Genomic DNA, 20,300 nt, shown 5'->3' with positions numbered 1-20,300 from the left:
GGCTGGAGCTTAAAAGAGATGGAATGGCTGCAGCCATCATTAGGCCTGTCCCCCGACGTGCGGCCTGCCTCTGATCCAGAGCCAGGGCTGGGCAGGAAGGCAGAAGGTGGCCAGGAGAGGGCCGGCAGCCCTGGGTGGGCTCCCCTGCTAATGGCCTGGCAACCATCAACCTGGTATGTCGGTATGCGGGCCACCACAGCTCGGCCTGACGTCAGGAGGCTTTAAACTGGCAGAAACAACACAGAAAACACCTTGCTTTATATTCCACCGTGTCACCGACCATCTCCAACAAAGTGAAAGTAACTGGACGCCGAACGCTCGGCTAATTCGCCTGATCTGGGCTGATCCCTGAGCTTTTTGTGTGCCGGTTTCCTCCTCCTCACAGGGAGCAACAATGCTCTCTCCTGCTCCTGATGAGAACCCAGACTTTTCCCAGCAGTTTCCACAACGACGGCTATTTTTCCCATGCTCTCCTTTCAGGAGATTTATTTGGGGCGATCAGATCAGATCAGATCAAGAAAATAACCCTGTGAGTACAAAAAGTGAAACAATCAGTTTGACCAAAATTTATACACCCTTTTACATAAATCAACAATAGTTTCAGACAGAGAAAAGGTTTTCCTCTGCATGACGTTTCCTGCCCTTTAGAAAACAGCTTTTACAGCCTTGTTTGGACCGGTCTTGCTCTGAGGACTTTACTGCCCAGGTTTGCAGCAGTCAGACAGTTTCTGGGCCGTTTGCAGCGTCACACCTTAAACAGAGACTGGCTGCTGAGGAACTCTTCTTCTAAAACACAGCGCCTACAAACAGTCTGCGCCCTCTCTGGATGTCCCATCCTGTTAGTGCGTCTGTAGATGAAATCATGGTCAATAGCATTTCAGATTTTAATGACACATTCATGCCAAAGTGAAAAAAACGATTTTAGCAAAAGAGTGCTACTTAATTTCAAATGTATACAATAAGGTAAAGTAAATGAGTGCTTAAATATTTCCCATATTGCACAGTGACCGGCTTATTTCTACAAGTCCAGCCATCGGTAGAACACAAAGTTCCACCGGCCCGTCTGGTGTTCGCCCGCCTGACGCGGCTCCTCCCCGCTCGGTTTATCTGCGCCTGTTTTGTGATTCAAGCGACCTACAAAGGCCTGGAAGAGGGAAACCTTTCCTGGGGTTGGCGTTACACCCTGTTTGCAGCATTTACATTTTAACGAAAGCTGCGGATCTGATACGGGTCTGGGTATAGAAAGCTGAAGTGTCCTTTTTAGTGGTTCATGGTTTGAATATAAAAAAAATTCTATTTCGATTTGATCCACTTAGTAGCGGTGCTTAATATTATTGTTTAAAATTTCCTCAGAGAAAACCTTCACATCAGCTCGGTTTGGCCCCGGACTTCAGCAGAGCCGGAGGAACCCGGGTGATCGGGTGAAACTGGGCCGGTTGATTGTTGTATAAAACCAGCTCAGGTCTCTTCCTGCTCTGATGATAAACTAAAGACAGAAGATCAGTGGAAAGTATCAGTCAGGACGTGTCATGGAGTTTAGCTAAATCCACCACAGACAAGTGAGTGAAAAAAGGAGAAGAGGCCCCAGAGAGCCCTACCACCACCCTGAAGGAGGTTCAGCTATGAGGGTCCACCTGGGCGAGCCTGTTGCCCTCTCTTCACCCGTCAAAGCTGTGCCGTAAAGAAGCTCCTATTAGATCTCGCCTGGTAGGAGACAAAGATTTAGCTGTTTGGTTCTCAGACTACATGACATTTGACCAACACCAGTTATTTACACGAAGCGTCATGATCTGGAGGTGGGCGTCAGCAGCAAGAAAAGCTGGTTCACTCTTTCAGAGAACTAGAACTCAGGAGGATTCATTTCCTACAAGACAGCGACTGCCAGTGTACAGCAGACGACTTTCTGTACTTCCTGTTCTCCGCTGACCCGGCCCGGCAGAACCTGAGCTGCTGTATAGAGACAGATGGAGAAATGTGCAGCATCCAGGTGTGTTTGCTTGTTTGAGGCATATCTGCACAGACTCGGTGCTGTGACTGCAACCAGAGATGCATCTGCTACAAACTGACCTGAAAGCAGGAATATTTATGCAACTATTAACTTTGTCTTACATATTTTCCCTTAAGTGACATATTATGTGAAAATCTGTTTTCCATGTGGTGTTAAAGAATTTTTTCACATTTTATGTTAATTTTTATCCAAGAAGCCAAATCTTATTGGTCCTAATTTCAATTATGAAAGCAGTTAAATGGTGAAACCCCCAAAATGGATTAATACTTTCTATAATCATTGTTTGTAGGCAAAATGACAGCAGGAAATGTCTCTCTGGAAAAAAGTCAGTGATGTTTGAACAACAATATCTTTTCAGGCTGCGATAGCAGAACCTTCTGGCTTATCAGAGGACTAGTATTAATAGCACTGAGACCTCATCCTCATGACGCCTCAGGGGGAAACATGGAGGAAGCCATCGATTCTTCCCACCATCAACCTTGGGAAGGATGGACCTTGCCTGTTTCCCTTTTGGAAGTTGAAGGGTATTATTATAAAACTTTAGAAAGCTTACACTTCTGTGGCACGGAGGAGTACCATTATCACTTTATTTAGCCTAAACTTCATCAATCTGTCTGAAAAACACACAACTTCAAATATCAAAATGATTGAAGACCCTCCAGTGGCAGAGTCCTTCTATCTTCAATAGAAATGAGGAAATTATGCATTTTAGGGCTATGAAAAGCACGCATGATGGTTTTTTTCTCTTGGTTGTGACAGAGATGCTTCCTTCAGCCTTCAAACTAACAAAGTGTTCAGCGTCTGTAGAGGCGTAGCATTCAGCACTGGTCATGTCTGCTGTGCGAGCGGTGGAGATCTAAAGTCCAAGGCTGAGCTGGAAAACGTGTAATTAAGAAATTCATGCGATCAGGAACGTATCACCTGGTAGCATTTTCAGGTTAAACATGCAGCTCTTCCAAAAATTACACAGTTGTGCTGCAGGAAAGATTTTGTAGCTCCACTTCAGGTAAAGTTTGCGTTCAGACCACAGAGCGATTTGATGCTTTGTTGAGTTAAAGTCATTTATAAAACTCAAATATTAGGACAAATCCTTCATTGTCCCAACCGGGAAGATTTGCTCGGTGAGTGAACGCCTAACAATGATAATTTCCATCAGCACACCAACAAACAATTACAAGAATATGCTCATTAAAAATCTGTTTAGGGTATGTTTTTACTTCCTGTCCGCAGACACATGTTAGTCTGATAGGTTTAGCTTTACTCCTGAGTTATCTCTGCGTTCATGCTGCCATGGGCTTAAGTCAGGTTTACGCTTATCGCATTGAACAGGGCGTGGAGGTGAATGTGCCAAAAGTGACGCAGTCGCACCGTCCCCACTTCCACACAGGAAGTTTCAAGCAGCACAGCTTTGTTAAATGCTCTGTTGTTAGCGTTTATTCTGTGACTGAAAACTGCAAAGCTACACATAATACTGGATATACTTTCAGGGATGTGCTTATCGACCAAGTTTATGGGTGCAAACAAGGATTTTGTCTTCTGTTTCCATCACTTGGAGCGTAAATCACGTCTAAAACAGCAACTCTCAGCATATAAAGCCTTCCTCTTGTATTTAGCAAAGTGTTTTTTTTTAAAGTTTTAATAAAAAATGTCTCTACAGGCTTTAGAGAGGGTGTATTCTCCATCGTCACGTCCTCCTGGGTGAACACGTCTTCTACGTCTCTCCATTAATTTCTGTTTAGCTGCCATGAACACACCACCTATTCTTCACGATTGTTTACGATCCTGTGTGCGGCCATCTTGGATGTGTGATGTCATCCGTTTCTTCTCCTGTTTACTGCATGTCCCCTGGTTATGCTGAATGCTGCCCCCTCTGTCTGTGAAGAATACTGCACCTACGTCTGTGTCAAGTCTACAGCGCTTCTATTGGCTCCACACAAATCTGCGTGAAACCCCAACGCATGAGTATAACTCAGCCGTTAGGCTGAAAGACATGATGACCATTATGACTGGGCTACTTTCTCCTGCTGCTCTACAATGGACATTTTTGCTGTCACAAACGTCATGTTCTTTCTCTAGAGGCACTTTAATCGCATGTCTTTCTGGGACAAAATTATTCAAGCTATTAATTATTCCAGGACAACACTTTTGGCAGATCATTTCTTTTTTTAGTTGCTGCTGCTTCTTCCTCTGTGTGCTCTCTATTTATTTCCCAAAGAAAGAGTCTTTTGTTGTATATGGCTGCCATACTGAGGTTCCTCAGGGAGTCTCTTCCCGTTAAAGGCAGTTATTCCTCTCCACTGGTCCCACATGCTTGATCAGATGTCACTGAATAGACACAATCAGCTGGGCTTCTGTTGGTCTCTTTCTAAATGATTTCATATGAACTGGACCTGTTTGCATGTAACGTGCTTTAAGTTCATATTTGTTGTCAATTGGTGCTTCATAATCTAAATAAGTAGAATAAATTAAACATGACTGAACTAAACAGGAAGTTTTTTTAATTTGTAATTTTGCATAATCAACCTTTCAACCTTTTTTTTTAATGCTTAGTCATTTAAATCACAAGAAAGGCAACCAGGGGAATTAGTAATGCAGAGCAAATTCTGCAGCATGAATGTTGCAAAATAAAATATTTCAAATGGCAGTTTTATTCTGAAGATGAATATTTAAATTCTATATTTTTAGAATTTTAAACATAGTTCAAATAATAAAGATCAATCCCCAGCTTGACTGGATTAGGGGGTGGAAACATTTGTAATAATTTAGTGTTAATTTTAAATTTGATTTCAGTAAAATCAGTGTTGATAACTATGATAGGTTAAAAAATTGATTTATAGAATAAATTTTATTTCCGGAAAACATTTATCTTAGAGATTATGATGAGAAGTTACCAATATATTAGCGGCGGAACAACAAAGGAGGGCGGAGAACTCACGTAAAATATAACTTTTCATGTTACCAACAAGAACCAACAATGGACAACCCAAAACCTGCTTCACTGATAAATCCATGTTGTTGAGTTAAAGGACCAAAAAGGTGTCGACCAGGAGACACGAGGGGAGCCATTGATGCTGGTGTGCATCAAAGCAGCGGGGAAACATCATGCTTTAGGCCTTTAAATATTCTGTTGCTCTGAAGCAACAGCCTTTGTCCAGCAGAATTTATTCCCCTGGAGCATCACAAACCCAACGCAGAGCTTTGTCAGACCTACTTGAAGGCCGACAAAGACCAAGGAGGGTCAAGCAGAATGGACTTTTCTCCTCAAGACAGTTGACCTCAACCCCCGTGAACATTTATGGGCTCCTAAACGCCAAGTAGTCATGCATTCCTGACATAATTAGAACGTCTTTGGTGTGAAACGGGCTCTGCGTGAATACAGAAACCTATGCAGCCTGAATGTTGCAAATATTCGCTTATCCAACACATGTTGGCACACAGCATCTTTAATAGCAACAAACCAAATCAGACATAAAGATTGGCCTGCTGAAAAAAAATATTCAGAAATAAGATCCTATATCTTGGTTTAAAATCACTGCACTGATGTTCTAAATTATGTCCAAAAGGACATTTTCCTTATATTCTGGCAGGTAGAGTTCACATATGTGAAAGAGTTTGTAAGAGTTTGTCCTGACAGCAAACATTATGAAACACGGTGAATGTGTCGCTACGGGACAGGAAGCAGCAGCGTCTGTCCTCCCAGAGGCGTCGACGTTCACCAGCCTTCCTTTCAGCCTCCTCCTCTTATATCGTGTTTTCATGTTTGTATCCTGCTGTCTGTATTTGTTTTGGTCTTAGGGACCTAGTATGCAAATGAGCTATTAGCTAGATGACCAATGAACATGGCATCGGTTGCACTTCTGATTGTAACAATGTTGTTTTTGTTCTATCCCTATAAAATAAGACATAAATTATGAATAATATCACAGTATCCATAACAAATAAACATATTACTAATAACATCACAGAGTGACTGTTTGTCTGTAATATGAGTCCTTTGGTTATTATCAGGTAAAGATGTCAGATTTGTCCAGTCACTGATAGTTTTATCTAACAGTCACATCTAGGTTAATTGTTTTATAGTCCAAGACAAAAATCTTAAACACATAAACTACCGATGCAAATAAATAAATAAAATATTTAGCAAACAATAACTACACTATTTTCAGAACCAGAATTAGTTTTACATAATAAAGTATATGTAAAATAAATATATTACATTATATCACATTTAGGGATGGTACCTTTCACGTTTCAGTCGATACGGTACCGGTGCCGGTAATTAACTGTACCTATTTTTACGATTTTAGTGCAACAGTTCTGACACATCAGAGACGACATAAATCACATGTGGGGTTCTCCAAGGTTCCATCCTGGGTTCCTCCTGTTCTAGATCTACATGCTCCTCTAGCTCAGATCATAAACATCATCAGCTACCATCACTATGCAGACGACACACAGCTCTACATCACCATGTCACCAGGTGACTATGAACCAGTTCAGCCTCTGAGGAAATAGAAGAAATCAATGCATCATTAGCCAATCATGTAGGTTAATACTACAGTCATCAGTCTACCAACCAATTAAAAATGGAGACCTAGGAAAGCTCCGTCATCAAGCTTCAAAGAGTTCAGAGAGTATGCGTTCTATTTTACTTTTATAAAGACTTTTATAAAGTGTTGTGTTTGAATTCAGTGTTCTTTATTTAAGAATAGATCATTAAGCAACAGCATAAAATGACCAGGGCTGGACTTAAAATACAAGTTTAGATTTTTTGATCATTATATTATAATTTATTATATTATATTATATTATATTATATTATATTATATTATATTATATTATATTATATTATTGTCAGGGAATAGACTGAAAGATCTCAGAAAACAGAACAACTTAAAGGGGACATATTAAACAAAATCCTCATTTTCAGTCATTAAAAACATTTTGTTGTGTATTTGGAGTCTACAGGATTGCAATAAATAAATAAATAAATAAATTAATTAATTAATTAATTAATGCAGTTTGTCAATGAGCTACATAGATATCTTTATATTGTGTCTTGGTCTTATTTTTTCAAGCCGTTCAATTTTCTGTGTTTTCTGTTACTTTCTTTGAACAATTACATCCCAGTATTTGCTGCAGAGCTGCTAAACAAAGTCACGGACTTCCAGCGTTCCGATTTCATGAATCTGCCATTTTTATTTCTCGCTGTGATTTTGTAGTCCAAGCTGAAGGACGGAAAGTGGATAAAATAAAAATGTAGGGTGTATTAACCCACACCATAGACATTATATATGTAGACGCCTCATTACGTGCTGGAGCGCATCCTGCATCGCCGCCATATTGGATGGGTCTCTCCTACTCCAGGAAGACATGGTAGCTGATGGGAGTAAACTTAGAGGGAGCAACTTTGCTTTTCTGCAGTTTATGGTTTCATTAACCAGGGATAACTATTGTAAGTAGATCACATGGTGCAGATCACCATTTTGGGCTGAGATTGGTTCTGAAGCTGAGTTTTTACTTAGTGAGAATATTGCAGAAACCCAACCCATGGACCATAATTTCACGTTTATTAAGGATATTAAGGAGCACCAAAGACCCCATCCTATTAGTCTCTAATGGATTACAAAGCCATTTCTAAGGTTTTTGGACAGACGGCGCCACCGGGCCCACTGGCCCCAGCAGCAGGCGAGATAGGGGAAGTGTCTTGCCCAAGGACACAACGACTGAGACCAACGAAGCGGGGGTTTGCACCGGCCACCCGCCGGTTACAGGACGAACCTCCTGACCCACTGTCATCCCTTTAGAACAACATTTAAAGCTCTGCAGGCTACACTGCTTTAGAGAGACTGGGTAAAAAATGGCCTCCATGGGAGAGGTCCAAGGCCAGAACCGCCGCTGACCCAAAAGAACACAAAGGCCTGTCTCACATTGACCAAAAACATCCTGATGATCCCAAGACTTCTGGGAAAATATTCTGCAGACTGAACAGACAGAAGTTGACCTTTCTGCAAATGACGTGCAAAAGAATTTCAGAAATAAATACTACAAAATCATTTTTAAAGCTTGATTTCTACAGAAAGTCTCATTGAGATGCAACTTCTAATAGAGAGAGACCTGTTAGCATATATTTCAAAACTCATAAAGAACAACAGTACAAGACTTGCTAAAATACAGGCACAACATTTAAAATACTAAATAATAATAATAAAAAAATCTAAATTAGAGCAAGAACTTTCTGACATTGTTGCAACATTTCTTAATAACATTTAATAACATCAACAGAGAAATTAGATCAACCAGTTTCAGTTCTGGTTGGAGATGATTCAAGGTTCAAGAGAATCAGGAATCAATCGTCTTTATTGTCATTATATAACCATAATGACATTTTGGGATGAAGGTTGAAAGTGCAGAGAAGAGAAGGATGGTTGTCCTGACTCTGAGGACCGAGGGAACACATCCTGGGATCGCAGACTGGATCTGGTGTGTTTAGGGAGCATATAAGAGGACAAATACAGAGGCAATAAACCAAGAATGGATTTATAGATTAGCTTAAAGGCTATAGATTAAAGAGCTGGCCCAAGTGGCCGGGGAGAGGGACGTCTGGGCCTCCCTACTGAAGCTGCTACCCCCGCTACACGACCCCGGATAAGAGAGAGAAGAAGAAGAGCTTAATAGGGTAGCTTTTCAACAGTTATTATAACAAGATAGTTGGAGGAGGACACAAGCTCAATAGAAGATTTGATGATATCAAATGCAGACTGCAACTGCTCCGCAGCAAGAGCAACGGTAAGAGAAAAACAGTAAATAAGGGTGTCATCAGCATAAGGATTGACAGAAGCCTGCATGTGTTGACCTGCGTCATTTATATAAATGGTAAACAGGGTACGTCCCAACACTCACCCCTGAGGTACACCATTAATACCATTCAGAAGGCATGAAGACAATACAGACAATTAAGTCGTTCAATTATATAATTCTTTTTAATATGCGAGAAAACCAAACTGTGTATCTGTCACAACTAAAACATCAGCATATTTATTCCTATTTTACCTGGATAAAGTCTACATTTAGTGAAAATACCACAATACTGTCATGAGTTTGGATTTTTAACATAATACATTTACACCTGTTTTCTATATTCTGATGCATTGTGGGGAAGATATGAAAGCTGGGCAACAAGGCTCAAATCACAATTATCTTTTTTTTTTTTAGAGCTGTTGCATAAACCAGTAACTGGTCCACTTCCATTAAATACCAAAGACACTCGCTGGCTGCAGCGCATCTATATGCTGACTCAGGCTTTTAGTTTCACATTCAAACAGCGCAAAGACGTTTTACACCATCCCGCAGCAACCAATCAGATCAGTTCAAGCTGTTAAACAGGAAAACTTAACAAATATAACTGCTGATCATGCAGCGTGACAGCCAAGCTTTTAACAAAGGTGTTGAGTCATTAAGAGAACAGACACTTCATCCAGGATCACGGCGCCATTAGTCTGGCTGAACATGACAGGTCAACGCTGAGCTCCAAAAGAGAGAAGTGCTAAGAATGGTGTCCTCAAATAAAGTTTCAGTGACAACTTGACTAGTTTTATAACATATCAGAGTCTGTTTGGGGACATTGTGCAGTATTTTTAAACTTCTAACACGATCAATCCTGCATCTATTTTAATTTTTATTTCATTTACAGTAACTAACAGCAAATGCATAATATTGGGACTTTTTTTTTTTTTTACTTTTGCTTATTCCTAAAGTGAATCAATTGCTACAGGAACAAAATAAAAACTTAACCGTCTCCATTTCACATCAATAAAAAAGGAAATCCCTTTTTGAAAACATATAAGTGAATGTGGAGAAAATCACCGATGGCATTTACAGGAATCTAAGCTTCAGCGCTTTCGATGGCAGAGAAAGACAATAGTGGTATCACATCATTGTGATACTGAAAAAGACACAAAAAGGGTCAATAATAGATTGTGTGCTGACCTTTACGTAACTGAAAGCTACTTCTATTTCAGGGAATTAGGCACCTGTAGAAGACAGATGCATGTCCCGCATGATGGGGACCATCCAGAGCAGCACATCAGTCAGTTAACTTCACCAAACATGTGATTCTGAAACCGATTCAGCAGCAGCTAAACTGCAGACTCTTTAATCCCGGCTACAAATCAAAAACCAACTCTCAGTTCTGACATAAGAAACAGCGAGTAAAAATTTCCACCACTCCCTCACAACACTCATTTGGCTCAGACAACGTGAGAGAAGAAGGTGAGAGTCAGAAGAAACCTTTTCAGGAGCTTCAGCGAGACGGGTTTCAATCAAAACAAAACCAGCAGCACCACAGCCCCCCCCCCCCCCCCCCCCCCCCACTGAACGCCATCAAAGCCCTCCAGGCTTCTGCCCCCAGCAAATCACACAGATTCTTTCATCCCCACATTTCAGCACGCGCGTTTTTACAGATACAGCACTTCTAAGCAAAAAGCTGCAGTATAATGGAGCCTTCACAAAGATTTCTGATTGGATCAGCAGCTCACAGCTAAAAAGGTGTTCAACTTACCTGAAAATGGCACCAATGTCTCTGCATGCCTCGTTAGTAAGATCCCATTCCTAGAAGACAGAACAAATGAGAAAAGGTTCAGGATGAAATTGTGATAAACTCTGAGAGCGTCCCTCCTGAGGAGCAGCTTGGATCAAATGTCTCACAACAAACCTCCAAACAATAAAAGGCGGCTGGGGTTCCCTGAGCGAGTTCTCTGGTTCTACGGCTCAACAGAAAATCTTTCAGCCTGATTATGGCTCCATCAGAGAGAACCTTTAAACTGTAAAGTTAATCTAAAGTTTTGCCCCCATGCACAGAAATAGTGAGCAACTATGTGGAAAAAGCTTTTTTATTCCAGCAGCAAAATCTAACTGAAAAATGCAGAAAACATCCAAACTTTCCATTCACTCGATGTAATCAGCGGGAAAAATAAAAATACACATCAAGAAAGGTTTTTATGTATGAATAAAAAACTATCTCATGTTTTTTCATATTATCTAAAGTTGGAAAATGCTTAAAAACAACTGAGGTAATACGTTTCCAGACAGCAGGTCCTCTGAGTTTTCAGTGAAATAGACGTTCAGACGGATTTAGTTAAACCGCATGAAGGTCAAAGAAAGAGGAAGATCACTCCTTCACATAATCTCTCCAGACACCCAGGATGCACAAAACCATTTTTTACTTCTGCTATTTCAGTTTTTCTTGGAGACAACATTAAGTATTATTAAGAAATAAAGAAGAAAAGGTTTTGTCAGCATAAGTTCTGCAAAAAAAAACTTTATTTTATGTCTTTAATAATTAAAATATTACAGGTAACAAATCAGATAAATCCCTGTTTATCATTATTCTAGCGGTTTGTTTCTGTGACGGTGTTCATGTCAAACTGCTGAGCAGAGCTGATGAAAAAATGGATGGAATAACATTCTAACAATTATGAATATTATTTATAGTGCTCTTAAAGCGTCTCAAAGTGCTACAAACAAAAGTAAAAGAATTAAAGACAAAGGAAACCAACGTTAACTTTAAAAGCTCACATCAATCCTAAAACCTGAAACGCTGACTGTCAGCTCCTCCCTGACCCTCTGAGTCCAGCAGGAGCCGTACGCTCAGACTTACAGCGACATTCATCTCCAAACAGCTGATTTACCTCCAATGCTTCACCACAGCTGCTTCAGCCAAAATATTACAAACCAAGGAAGCCCCAAAGTAGTTTAATACGACATAATGAGCTCTGATCGCTGCAGGTCCTGCAACGCTGCACGGATAAGCTGGTCTAGATGATGGATGGAAGCTACAGAGTCTGCAGTGGAACAGTGAAGTTCTGGATAAATGTGGACCGCTGCTCTGGAATCAGCTCACATCCCAGAATAACAGGACAGTCCGTCTGTCACCCTTAAAATTGTCCACAATTTCAGCGTTTTATGAATGAGGACCAGGCCTGAAGATGCGGCATGGAGGAGGAACGTTGTGGGGCATGAAGGCCTTTAACCATGATGGTCAGCACAGCTAGCTTCACTTCCACGCCTCTCTGCTAGGGCTGTGCATAAAAATCGATATAAAGATTAATATCGATTTTTTTAAAAACGATTTAATATCGGTATTCTGGTTTTCAATATCGATATACCTCCCTATCCCTAGGGGGCGTTGTTACAGCGCCCCGTTACTGTTCACAGCGAGGAAGAATTTGCATAATGGCTGAAAGAATAGTTGATGCGCCTTCGTCTTTAAAGTCCGACGTTTGGGCACATTTTGGTTTTAAAGTCAATGAAAAAAGCCAAGGACTTGACAAAACAAATGCAATATGCAAGTATTGTAATGGTGCAGTACGCTATACTGGAAACACGACCAACTTGCGGGCTCACCTACAGAGGCACCACGCTGACAAGCTAGCAGCACCAAAGACGCAACAGAAACCCGTAGACCCGAAGCAAATGACTTTGGACAACGCCACGTATAAGTTTCCATCTACCTCACCCCGTGCCATCGGGATTACCGACTCACTGGTGCGTTTTATCTGCCTGGATTTGCGTCCTTACTGCGTGGTTGAAAACAGAGGATTTCGGTACATGGTAAATACGCTGGAGCCACGTTACGTCATCCCAACCCGTCGCTATATTACCGATATAGCTGTGCCGAAGAAGTACGAAGAAGTGAAAGAACGTGTCAAAACTTCGCTAAGTTCAGCTGCAAGAGTGGCCCTGACGTGTGATGGGTGGACGTCTGGAGCCACAGAATCATATGTGACGATCACGTGTCATTTCACTACCGAGGACTGGGAGCTGAAGGCGTTCGTTTTACAAACACGAGCCATGCATGAGAGCCATACGGGGACCAACATAGCGGAGTTACTGAAAACGGCGCTGGATGAGTGGGGCATAGCAGCCAAAAACCCAGCCATCGTCACAGACAATGCAGCTAACATGACCATCGCAGCTGAGCTAACTGGCATGTTGCATTTCAAGTGCTTTGCCCACACTCTTAACCTGGCATCACAACGCGCACTGAAGCTTCCCAATGTGGCCCGTTTGTTAGGACGAGTGAGGCGCATAACCAGCTTTTTCAGGCGGAGTGCTACAGCGAGCAATGTCCTGCGACAAAAACAAAAGTTACTTCAGCTGCCTGAACATAAACTCCTAACTGATGTCATAACGAGGTGGAACAGCGCTCATGACATGCTCCAACGTTTCCTGGAGCAGCAACCCGCTATATCTGCCACTCTACTATCTGGTGAAGTAAGGAAGACAGAGAAAGAGGTCTGCACCCTCAGTGAGTCAGACATAACATCTGCTGAGGAGATTGTGGATGCCATGAAGCCCATGAAGACAGCTACACTTGTGATGTCTCAGGAAACCTCCCCAACCTTATCAGTTGTGGCACCACTTCATGCTCAGCTCCTCAATGACTTTCAAGAAAACCGATCTGATTCTGCAGTAGTGAAAGAAATAAAATCAGCCATTTATGAGGACCTGAACAAGAGATACAAGGATCAGCAGAGAGAGACTTTATATGTGTGTGCAGCTATGGATCCAAGATTCAAGGCCCTCCCCTTCCTCTCCGAAGATGAACGCCAGGACATCTACATGAGGGTAGTTGCAGAGGCAGGAGAAAGCCAACAAACATTTCAGGTGATGTATTTGATAAAATTTTCACTAAGTTACTAATTTATAAAAAATTAGAAAAATATTTTTTTCTAACCCTGTTAAAATGTATAGTCGTATGTTTAGGTTTAAAAAATGCTTATAATGGGTACTTCCATAATGTTTGGAGGGGGGGGGGGGGGGTAGAAACATGGTACATTGTTAACTTATGGAAAATTTAATTTCAGATACATGTTATATTAAACCTGATTTTTCTTTTTCTTACTTACTTCTATAGGAAGGGGCTGAAACCAAAACTGAGCCTAATGAGGTGCCAGTGAAGGACAACACTTGCGTGAATATCGACAAGCAAGACATTGCTACTAGTCTGCCCACAAAGAAAGCAAGGCAGTCATGCAGTCTAGCAGATCTTCTAGGTCAAACATACAGTACAGGTACTGCAGCGAGACACAGAACCACACAGGACCAGGCTGAACAGGAGCTGACACGGTACAAAGAAACTGCTCCCATGTCTCTTGCAGGTGACAATCCACTCAACTGGTGGAAAGAGCACCAGACAGAATATCCACTTTTGTCACGTCTTGCAAAAACCTACCTGTGTATTCCAGCAACTAGTGTCTCTTCAGAACGTGTATTTTCTACTGCAGGGGATATAGTCACTGCACAGAGAAGTGCGCTTAACCCAGAACATGTTGACCAACTACTGTTTCTAAACAAAAATATTACGGAGTAGAGTTGCATTTGTAGTAACTTTTTTACACATTTTTTTGAGGAAGAGTTCATTGACAATGTCAAATTGACATTCTGTTCTGTTTTTCTTCAGTACTGATGTTTCAGCCAGCAGATTTTGATAGGCTAGTGAGAGTGGGTGTCACTCCTGGTTTTCAGTATGTTAAAAGCAATATAGTAGCACTTTTTCTTTGTTTAAAAAACTGAAGATGAACATTTTCTAGGTTTCTTTTGCACAAAAAGTTGTTATAAGCTAACTACATTGTCCTAGAAAACTGGGCAAAATTTTGGTTTCTGTAATATATTAAATGCATTGAACCACATGCACTTTATTGCACAGTGTTCAATAAATTGAACATTAATAGAATATTTGGCTGTTTTTGTTGATTGAATGACTTTGAGCATTAATTTAATAGTAGTAAATATCAATATTGGAGTCAAATCAAATCATGCTGAGCTATATCGAGAATCGTATCGTATCGTGAGCTATGTATCGAGAATCGCATCGAATCGGCTCATCCCAGATGATACCCAGCCCTACTCTCTGCCTCGGTCCCGTTCGGATCCATTTAACACGGCTGGTTTAGGTTTACCCAGAGGGAAACTCAGGGAGCGGGAAGCTGCTGCACAGAAGCCAATGAAATGTAAAGTTGTCAAAACACATTCTCTTTCTGCTTTTCCTTTTCTGTTTTGAAAGCGACTGAATACTCTGGGAACACAAAGAAGGTGAAAAGCAAAGGCTTGACTTAGATCCCTTATTGTTTAGAAGTCAGGAAATGGGATCAGATGAATGATGAGCAGACATCCAGGACTTAGGATCCGGCCGTGGCTGACAAGGCTTTTTAAATATCCTCCATTATCCAAGCTGCCTTTGAAACCCGAGCTGCTGGCTGAGCACCATCACCTGCACACGTCTCCACAAACAAAACTCAACCTGACTTGAATATTTGCCTAGTTTTGTAACTGTACCCAAACCAGTCTGATGACATCCCATCATAATTGCTGCACTTTATTCATGGCAGCTCTTGCACAGAAGTTGTGACTTCCCTTTTCCTTTGAAACTCTGCAGATGCATCTTCTTCTCTTTTGCCTGTTCTGCAGGTCGATGGTTGCTGCTGGGACAGGCCGCGCTGTGGGGCTCAGAGGAAGGGGAATCTCCCTCTTTGAACAATGCAACCCTCATTAGTCCTCCCAGCAGCCTTCACAGGGCCCCTTCTCTAAAGAGCGCAGATAAAAACACAACAGCTGTGGGTCTACCTGTATGTACCTCACTTCCACAATGTTCACAGTTCATCCAGGTGGGTGACAACAAAGACAGCGGCGCAGGTAGAATCCCAGACCCATTCTGGCTCGCTAATCTCCTCATTCTGACATTTACTGTGATTTGTTAGTCAGTACAAAGACTGAGCAAACAGACTTTACCATCAGCAGCCAAGGAAGGGCTGAGAGAAATATTCAGGAAAGTCTTTGGTCTCTGCAGGCGTTTGTTCAACATGGTTCACCATGTTTTCAGCCCCGGGTTAATTAGGGGAAAATCTGTTGACTGGCAGGCTCCTCTGTCTTCTCCCGTCTCTTTTGTGGATTGCTCTGTTTGTCAGGAACGGGCCCTCTTTCTTTGTGCTTGCACAGATGTTCCTGCACAGAGTTCAGAACTTAGAAATGCAAGAAAAGACAGTCAACAGAGATGTTTCAGATCAATAAAGATGATAAAAGTGGGATAAAGAGGACACGGTAAACCTTTACAAAGCATGATCATAGAAGCAGAGCTGGACTGAAACAACAAGACACGGCCAGATGTTCCTTTTCTTGCTTTTCAGGTTCATTTTAAATGCAAAAAGCAAGATTGTGTCAAATATCGAAGTTTTCCATAACTCTTAAACAGCCTTTTGGAGAACACTTGACACGTTTGTCCCAGTTAGCATCAGAATACCACCAGAGTTAATTTATTAAGGTACAAGAGAAACTCAGATTACATGTAGATACAGGTTCAGATTATTTATTTGTGTTAATTCTGATGAGCTGATGGCTAAAGAAAACCCAAAATACAACTTATCTGAAAATGAGAATAAAACCAATGGTTGCGTCTAAATGAACGTCTCAGAGGTCAGAATCTGCACCAGTTCTGCATCTGTTCTCATATCCTCAGAGGCAGAACTACACCTCTGCCGCTGAAGGCCTTCTGACCCTCAGCATCACTTATTGGTTTGGCAACAGCTCTGCAGAGATTGGTCAGAGCAGCTGAACCCTGCACCAGGATATCTGCACCATGCAGAGCTTTCTATGACTCTGCAACCCAGGAAGCGGCTGGACTCATCCAACATGAAATGCTGAAAACCTCCTTCCTCCATATGGTGGCTCTGGAGGTGAGAATCAGCCTTAGAAGGAGCTCCGTCATCCGAGGGGAGCCCAGCTGTGGCTCCTCTGCATGGAAAACACTCAGGTGTAATTACTCTGGTATCTGATCAGGAGGTTCTCCTGGCAAGTCCCACAAACAGGAGAACCCGGGACAGACCCAGAACCTGCTGAATGAACTGCACATACGCACTGTCCAATGTCCACGATGCATTTCAGAGATTTACATGTGACAACTAAACACATTAATCCTAAATCTTGAAAAGAAAAATGGGTGTAGAAACTATAGTGAGTAAAAAAGAGACGATGTTACATCAGTTGAACAGAAGCTTCGGCTCTCAGTCGGTTTGTTTAAGAGAAAACTGTTTTCCATTTGACACTTTTTCTCCTGGCTGCAAAAGTAAAATGATTACAGAGATTTACTGGTAAAATGCTTCGAAATGAAAGAAGATTTGCGGTGAATGAAACATGTTTAAGGGTCCAGACGTCCTCTGACCATGAATGATCTGGTCCAGAACATTATTAATGTCCAAAACTATGTCTGATCAGTCTTTGTCTCAGTGTCCCTCATCATCACCAGAGGCTAAGTTTGGAGGGCAACATTCTTGCCCTCTATGCATTCAGCAGCCAACACAGCATGCAGCTTTGTCCTGCATCTTTGCCAGGATTCCTATTAGGAGTCGTCAGTAGGCCAAGAGTACGACGGTCTGTCGATGAGCAGACATGCCCGCTGACCCTAACCCTAACCCAGGTAAGAGAAGGAAGAAACAGAAACCTGCAAAGATGCAGATGGTGTGAGTTTACAGACATGGAGCTGGCAGCGCAGGATGATAGCAGGTACTGTGGAGCGCCAGCATCAGCACCGCACACAAATCTGCCTCCAGGGTCTCCACATACCCCTCATTTCAAAACCATCCAAAACACTGATTTAAATTATGCTTTCACTTTGCACAACTAATTACGAGCCGCCAGAACTGATAAAGACTCCTGGATAGGTGTTCAAAACACATTCAGAATAATTGAGCCAAAGTCTGATTGCCTATGATTTAATTCAATTCAAGTCAGTTACATTTTATTCAGATAGCACCAATTAACATCACGTCACGTAACCTCAAGGTTCTTTCCAAAGTCAGACTCCATCAGATCCTCCAGGTTGGTGAGAAAGTTTCCTCTCTAAGGAAACCCAGCAGGTTGCATCAAGTCTCTCCAAGCAGCATTCACTCCTCCTGAAAGAGCGTAGAGCCACAGTGGACAGTCGTCTGCATTGTTGATGGCTTTGCAGCAATCCCTCATACTGAGCATGCATGAAGTGACAGTGGAGAGGAAAACTCCCCTTTAACAGGGAGGAGAACCTCCAGCAGAACCAGAACCAGGCTCAGTGTGAACGCTCATCTGCCTCCACCCACTGGGGCTTAGAGAAGACAGAGCAGAGACACAGAAAGCACAGAAGCTCACATTGACCCAGGAGTACTTTCTATGGTAGAGAAGACAGAGCAGAGACACAGAAAGCTCAGAAGCTCACATTGACCCAGGAGTACTTTCTATGGTAGAGAAGACAGAGCAGAGACACAGAAAGCACAGAAGCTCACATTGACCCAGGAGTACTTTCTATGTTAGAGAAGACAGAGCAGAGACACAGAAAGCACAGAAGCTCACATTGACCCAGGAGTACTTTCTATGGTAGAGAAGACAGAGCAGAGACACAGAAAGCTCAGAAGCTAATATTGACCCAGGAGTACTTTCTATGTTAGAGAAGACAGAGCAGAGACACAGAAAGCTCAGAAGCTCACATTGACCCAGGAGTACTTTCTATGTTAGATGGTAATAGAGGATGATCTGCCTCCCCTGATGATGTCACAGCTAACAGAACGCCAGACCAGGTGTACCTTCTATGAAGAGAAAAATGACAGAGAACAAAAAGTTAAAAGCTGAAACAACAACAAACAATGCAGAATGGAGAGCAGTAGGAGAACTCAGCAGAGAGAGAGAAATAGACCCTGATGTCCTCCAGCAGCCTAGGCCTATAGCAGCATAACTATAGAGGTAGCTCAGGGTAACATGAGCCACTCTGACTAGAAGCTTTGTCACAAAGGAAAGTTTTAAGTCTTGTCCTAAAAGTAGACGGGGTGTCTCTCTGCTTTTAAGCCTGCTTGCTGTTACCATGACCCAGATAATTTGCACAGGCCTCTTTCACCTTCTCTCTGAGTTTTGTCAAAGTGTTAAATCCTGCTGCAGTCTGGTTACACAATCTATACATTCTCACTACATCACACAGCCCACAAAGCGGACTCGCCCCCAGAACTGAGCAGCAGCAGGGCGAGAAGGTCAGGGGAGTAACAGAGGTGGCTGACTTTAGGCTCCTTCACTAACTCCAAACACTAAAACCTTCTCACCAGAAGACAACTGGATATGCGGCGTAACAATCGTTATTCTCATGATTGTCTGTGCTGAATGCAAACAAACACTTTTCCACACCACAGTCAGTTCTTTGTTTCTGAACACCGGTAAACAAATAAGAACCAAACTACTCGCTCATAAATCAACCCCACAGGATGTGAAGTGCAGAGTATATCAGCGTCATCATCGCACATCCAGCACATAGACGCCTTTCCATTCAAATATTCATACATGCATGCCCCACAGACACACATCCTTCAATGTGCCCCTCACACAGGCTTGCACACACAGATATGACCAACAGTGGAGAACAGCTGCATGGGTCGCTCTGGAGGAAGACCAGCAACCTCCTGGCCACAAAGGGCTGCTTGTGCCCCCGGCTGCTGGAAACATAAAACACAAGAGATAAGACCAGACACTGTTTGCCAGGAGCCCCCCCCCCCAACACACACACACACACACACACACACACACACACACACACACACACACACACACACACACACACACACACACACACACACACACACACACACACACACACCTGCCCGTCAGTGCAAACACAAATATGAGTATTTATGACCAGCTGGCAATCCCAATATAAAGCGATTGTTTTCTGTAATCTACATGTTTGACTTTATTGAAGCTGATCATCATCAGAATTAAAAACTATCATTCATTGTTTAATTCCAGAAAAAGATTTTTTTATTATTTAACACCAGATTAAACCAGAATTTTTGGGTACACCTCATAATACGACCCGTTGCTGCCAACAGGAGGATAAACCGAAAGGTTAAGGTTTATAAAATATTTTCCAGCGTTTAATTACTATATTCACAGCTTGTTTTTTTGTAATTAAGGGAATAAGCGAGTGGGAGCACTTTCTGGTATATCTAACTTTGGTCACAGATCTTCAGGGGTTTTTCAGGCTTAAAGTTATCTTTAGATAAAAACATTGTTGTGGGCAGCTGTGAGCTCATTTCAGGAGCTCCACGGCCCTAAAAATAGATTTGAAACTCCCAGAAGATTAAGGCAAGTTAAGTTTATTCATTTAGCACCTTTCAGTAACAAGTGCTGAACATGAAGAGGAAAGCATTACAGAGGGAAATATTTCATAGGAAAAGACAAAAATGACATTAATAAATAAATAAGCTAAGGAAATCCTGGACTGGAC

At 42.0% G+C, this 20,300-nt stretch overlaps 1 protein-coding gene across 1 annotated transcript; it reads left to right on the top strand.

Moving 5' to 3' along the window:
- Positions 1 to 12,118: 12,118 nt before the first annotated feature.
- Positions 12,119 to 16,619, top strand: LOC118565209 (zinc finger BED domain-containing protein 1-like). Its single transcript, XM_036145194.1, has 3 exons — positions 12,119 to 13,675; positions 13,926 to 14,030; positions 16,524 to 16,619. The coding sequence occupies exons 1-3, from the start codon at positions 12,242 to 12,244 to the stop codon at positions 16,617 to 16,619; spliced, it is 1,635 nt and encodes a 544-aa protein (XP_036001087.1). The 5' UTR covers positions 12,119 to 12,241.
- Positions 16,620 to 20,300: the final 3,681 nt, after the last annotated feature.

This window comes from Fundulus heteroclitus, chromosome 2, assembly GCF_011125445.2.
Source record: "Fundulus heteroclitus isolate FHET01 chromosome 2, MU-UCD_Fhet_4.1, whole genome shotgun sequence".
In the NCBI taxonomy this organism is placed as follows: Eukaryota; Metazoa; Chordata; class Actinopteri; order Cyprinodontiformes; family Fundulidae; genus Fundulus; species Fundulus heteroclitus.
This window is presented reverse-complemented; position numbering and strand designations above follow the sequence as displayed.

Coding starts and splice junctions, on each gene's coding strand:
- LOC118565209 (XM_036145194.1), top strand. CDS start 12,242: ATGGCTGAAAGAATAGTTGATGCGCCTTCGTCTTTAAAGTCCGACGTT. Junction 13,676..13,925: donor AAAGCCAACAAACATTTCAG/GTGATGTATTTG, acceptor TTACTTCTATAG/GAAGGGGCTGAAACCAAAAC. Junction 14,031..16,523: donor CTAGTCTGCCCACAAAGAAA/GCAAGGCAGTCA, acceptor TCATATCCTCAG/AGGCAGAACTACACCTCTGC.